The sequence below is a fragment of the Triticum urartu genome, unplaced genomic scaffold (genome assembly GCF_003073215.2).
Source record: "Triticum urartu cultivar G1812 unplaced genomic scaffold, Tu2.1 TuUngrouped_contig_5223, whole genome shotgun sequence".
NCBI classification, from domain to species: Eukaryota; Viridiplantae; Streptophyta; class Magnoliopsida; order Poales; family Poaceae; genus Triticum; species Triticum urartu.
In genome coordinates this window covers 1-5475 of record NW_024115881.1, presented here as the reverse complement: position 1 = coordinate 5475, position 5475 = coordinate 1, and the positions used below count along the sequence as shown (strand labels likewise).

Here is a 5475-nt window from a genome sequence, read left to right as displayed (position 1 = left end):
AGGCATGACGGCAGGGGTCACGTGTCTCCTGTCGTGCCTGCCGCCACGGCCGAGGGAGTCTTTTTTGTCAATTTCGTTCGGAGGGTGTCTCTTTTGGCAATTCCAGTGGACAGAGGGTCTCTTTCGACAAAAACTACACAGGACAAGCAGTGCCCACGAATCCTAATAGCAATGTCCAATTCAATGGCTGACTCATCGAGTGAGACTAAAATGACGGTAGTACACTAAGATTTAGCAGTCCCCTTTATACCCAAGCCTCTATTCCAGGCAAGGTTTTTGCCCCAACAATCATCCACTTGGATGAAAGTGACCCATGGTGAATTTTGGGCTTGGCACATGGTATTATTTTGTTAAATGGCTGTGTACAAACGCTTTGTGGATTCGGTGTTTAGTTTTAAATTTTTTGAACTTGTGTGATGAATTCTTGGGTGCGGTTGGGTGCGGTTAGCGATTTTGCCGCTCTATGGTGAAAAACGGTGCCGCTTCCATCACCTGATCTGGAGGGTTCTTGCGTTTTTTGATCGGTGCTGCTTTCATGTTTTGATCTAGAGTCTGCTTTTTGTTTCTGGTTTGCGCCGCTGTAGTCGTTTGATCTCGAAACCTCGCCACATACCACCATCGCTTACGTCCTGGGGGTTATAAATAGATCGTCCTTCTTGTCATATCATTGTGCTAGGTTTTCTTTGGGTTAGCATATACTGTTTCTATGGCATTATCCTTCTTCCTATCGTAATGGACCGCGGCGTCCTGCTCGGCCTCCTCCGTCACGGGGAGCTCTGGTTGGCCGGTGTGGTGGTTCGGGTTGTCTTGCTGTGTCGGCCGTTGTCTCGGCTCGGCCCATATGTATGGAGCATGCTTCGTCCTCTGATGATCGGTTGTTGCCGCCGCCGCGCCCTAGCTGTCGGCAACTCGCTGCTGCTGCCTCGGGCCTCCTAATCTCCCTTGACCTTCTTTGCGGTGCTAGTGGGCCTGGTGAGGATCAGCCACAGCTTCGGCTCCGGCATCACCCTGAGTCCGTCCAACCGGTCGTCTGCGGCCGACGGTGACTACGTTGAAGATGTTGTCGATTGGTTACGGGCTGCGCGGAAACCGGGTGTCCCGGCGGCTGGCGCTTGCATATCCCCTTGGCGGGGCCATGGTCTCCACTCGGACGTAGTAGGACACCCTACTCGGGGAGCATAGATCCTGCGGCAACAACCTCTATGACAATGATGATGGCATCACCACCTCCGGATAACGATCACCTGCCAGTGCGAGCGGTGTGACAGTGGCGAGGGCGGATGCTCCTGGTGCAGCAGACAGCAGGTTGCTCTGTGGCGCCGACAAGGGGTTAGGTTGCAGCGTCGGGGCGGAGGGGAGGCAGTGCAGCAGACAGTAGGATGGTCTCGAAGGCGGCCACACTGCGTAGGAGCGACTGGAACCGGAGTGGTCCGTTATTAGCCAGGATCGGCTATTGCTGATAATGTTGCGGTCATGTGGATGAGTATGTGGATCTCAACGTGAAACGTCCATCAGCAAGGCACGGCCTGGCGTTGCGCACTGCACTGCTATGTGATGCTGTTGAACATGAAGTGCACTCAAACCGTGATGCATGCCATCCGCGTTGTATCCCCTTGCATGGTCCGACGAGGTTTCGCGTATGTCCAGGTTCGTGTGATCATCTCTCTCTCTCTCTCATATTTTTTGTGCAGCTCAACAGCGAGGGAGATTTGCAAGTGGTCAAAATTCTGGTGCTATCATTGCTATGTAATAAGACAAGATTTCTCCTGATCCTCTTTCTTCTTGATAATCCATATAGGGATTGCTTCTGTTGATTATTTTGAAGCCTTTTCTTGTAGACTAAAGGTTCAGAGATGGCCACTAACTGATTGGTGTTATTTAGCTTTAGGTTCATTTTTGTGCTCTTAAGGTATAGTATCCCTTCCATCATTGCTGCAAACATTTACTATCTGTCCTTGGTGTAGGAATTTGCAACCGTTAAACCCACGACGGTTCCGGTGTGGGATATATTCTTCATGGTCCCGTGTCATTTGCTGCATCTGCTGTTAATTTGATGATATGGTTTTTGGGATGACCATGATTTACTCCCTTCTAATATTTGTTCTATGCAAGCATCAAGACTAAATAATATGGGTTTACCCCCTTATCACATTTGTTGTATGTAGGCATCAATACTAGAGATATGGTTTTAACCCCTTCTCATATTTATTTTTTTGAACGACCCCTTCTCATATTTATTGTATGGATGCATCAAGCTATGATGAATTTGGATGACATACTATTAACTTACATAATAAGACCCTTACGGGGTGAAAAGCCGAAAGCAATTGCAAGGCATTAACAATCTGTTTTTTTACTGAAGCTGAACAAATGCCCCATATACAAGCTCTATCATGTTAACTACTGATGTGAACTTCATCAGCTATCATTTCATTACGAACACAAAACCAATGGGCAGTCAAACAAGGATGCCTTGAATTACCAAGGAATCAAAAATTTATCATGCAATATCAATATGTATTCTCTTTATGTACAATTAATGTACTGACTCTTTTCATTCAATAATTTTTTTCTTTATGAAAGATTATAGCATTTGTACCAATATAATTTTTTTACATACACCATAATATAAAATTTGAAGTGAACACGTAAAAAGTGAATAAAATAATTAAATAATTGGTATATGAAGTTTAATATTATTGTACATAGAATTGCTCACATAAAGTATCAATAGGCGCGGCGTGCCAGCGCACGGGCATGAAAATTCAACATGGCTCGCTAGCAAGTAAGTACCCAACATAATGAATTTGCAAGACAAACAATGACCTTGGCGATAATATGCAATGATTTCTCCGACGTGGCACTTCTTCGCATGTACCCCAACGTCCTCAGAGAGATGATCCCATCATTACATACGAAGGAGCTAAGACACCCGTTGGATAGGTAGAGGGATTTGCAAAAGCTCTTGACTACTTCATTACAAACTATCTTACAGGGGCTACACTAGGATGATTTAACTCAACTAGGCCATCCGCAATCATTTACTTTCATGGAGTTGCATCATTGTATATAGTATGTTCCATAGAATGGTCTCTATAATGTGTCAATAAGTAGACCTTATTAGTAGCGTGTACACTTCCGTTTATCAGTATTTATCATATATGGCTGCAATAAATGTACTCATTTCCCACCTTTTAGAACTCTTTCTGGGCTTTAGTTATGCGATTCTGTCATTAAAAATATAACAATGGCCTTTATGATCCGTATAAATATAATGCATCACCAGGCGCGGCGTGCCGCCGCGCGGGCTATGCTAGTTAAAACAAAAGGCAGAAGCCTAAAAATGACGATAGTACATGGAACTGCAAATTATTATGGACAATTACACATGTTTGAGAGCTGTGGAGGAGCACCAACAATGGTGCCCAGATGAGGGTTCATTTTATCAATCGTCGCCTCCATATCAATGCTGAATCGTGTTGAAATCTGTTTGATTCAGAGAACATCTTCTACTCTAGTGGTACAGACAGATTGCACAAGAGATTGGTGCAGGAAGTGGTGGATGGATGGATGGATCATCGCCCCTCGCCACGGGCGTTCAGCTGGGAGAAGACCTGGCTATCGGCGAGGTCGGTCATGCTCAGGCCCGTCTCGTCCGCGTCGTCCATCATCAGCAGGCTGGTGGACGACGGCACCCACCGCGGCACGACCACGTCGGCGGGGAGCTGCGTGGCGACGGCGCCGCTGTCCTCGAACGCGTCCCTGTTGACGTGCGTCTCCTGCAGCTGCAGGCAGTACTCGAGGTTCCACAGCACGTCGCCCATGGACGGCCGGTCCGCGCCGTAGTCGGCCAGGCACCTCTCGGCCGTCTCGGCGAACTTGCGCAGCGAGTTGTCGTTCACCTCGCCGGCGATCCTGGCGTCGGCGATCTTGTCGAGCTTCCCCTCCCCGTGCATCCTGACGGCCCACTCGGCGATGTTGATCTGGTCGCGGTCCAGGCTCTGGTCGATGACCGGGCGCGCGCAGAGCACCTCGAAGAGCACCACGCCGAAGGAGTAGACGTCGGAGCGGTCCGTGAGCTGCTGCGTCTTGAAGTATTCGGGGTCGAGGTACCCGAAGCTGCCCTTGACGGCCGTGCTGACGTGCGTCTCCCCCAGCGACGGCCCGATGCGCGAGAGACCGAAGGCGGCCACCTTGGCGATGATCGCGCCCCCGCCGGCGCTGCCGCCGCCGTCGGTGCCGAGGAGGATGTTGGTGGACTTGACGTCGCGGTGGATGATGTTCTCGGAGTAGCCGCTGTGCAGGTAGGGCAGGCCCCTGGCGGCGCCGATGCAGATCTCGAGCCGCTGCTTCCACGAGAGCGGCGGCTCGTCGTCGGAGCCGCCGTACAGGTGGCCCCGCAGCGTGCCCTTCTCCATGTACTCGTACACCAGAATCATCTCCGCCTGCTCGTTGCAGTAGCCGATGAGCGAGACGAGGTGCCGGTGCCGGATGCCGGACAGCACCACGATCTCCGTGTGGAACTCCGGCAGGCCCTGCTTGGAGGCGCGCATGGCGCGCTTCACGGCCACGGGCGTGCCGTCCGCGAGCGCGCCCTTGTACACGTTGCCGAACCCGCCGACGCCGATGAGGTTGCGGTCGTGGAAGTTGTCCGTGGCGGCCTTGAGCTCCGCCAGCGAGATGTGCAGCTTGGTGCTCACCCTCTGCATCCTGGCGGTGGTGCCCTCGCTGGACCGGTTCGCCGACTCGTCGGCCCAGCCGGAGATGCCTTCCTGCGTGTACGGTGACCACGGCAGCTGCGTGCTCTCCTTGTCCTCCGTCGACCCCGGCGGCGCCACCTGCCTCCGCTTCCTCCGCCGCACGACGAAAAAGCAGAGCACCGCGGAAGCAAGGACGGCGGCGCCGAGCACCGTCGCGAGCACGATTATGACGATTCTCTTCGTCCGGCCGTGCGACCCCGTCGAGCTCAGATTAACGGTTTGCAGCTTCATGATCTCCAGGCCGTTCAGTATGCCGCCTTTGCTGCTTTTCGTCGACCTGCCGATGCTGACGGTGAGGTTCCCGGCTCTCGGCGCCATGGCCGCGTAGTCGATGTAGAAGGCCTCGTTCGACTGCCTCGCCCGAGCACTCGGCGTGAGGTCTGGAGTGCCAATGGCTTGCGCGACGTAGACGTTGAAGACGATGCCAGTGCCGACGACGGAGCTCACCACCTCGTAGTCGCAGAAGTGGAGGCGGACGAGGTAGCGGGACCCCTGCTCCGCCGGGAACGTCCACGTGACGTTGAAGTTGAAGCCCGGGGTTGTCGCCTGCAGGAGGTCCGTCACGTTCGCCGCGCGCTGCGTCTTGTACACCACGTCCGGCGCCACCTCCTGTGTGTAACCGTTGGACGGGGCGTAGATGATCGGGCTGGGGGTGTTGTTCACCACCGACTGCCCGGGCGCGCCGAAGAGGTAGGGGGCGTCGGGGAGCCACGTC

The 5475-nt window shown here is 52.8% G+C and overlaps 1 protein-coding gene across 1 annotated transcript; it reads right to left on the bottom strand.

Annotated features, from left to right (window-relative positions):
• Positions 1-3344: 3344 nt before the first annotated feature.
• On the bottom strand, positions 3345-5471 carry LOC125528934 (receptor-like protein kinase THESEUS 1; the record flags this gene model as incomplete). The annotated part of the gene is made up of 1 exon (XM_048693348.1): positions 3345-5471. A coding segment is annotated over one exon (1896 nt), but the record flags the coding sequence as incomplete, so codon positions are not given.
• Positions 5472-5475: the final 4 nt, after the last annotated feature.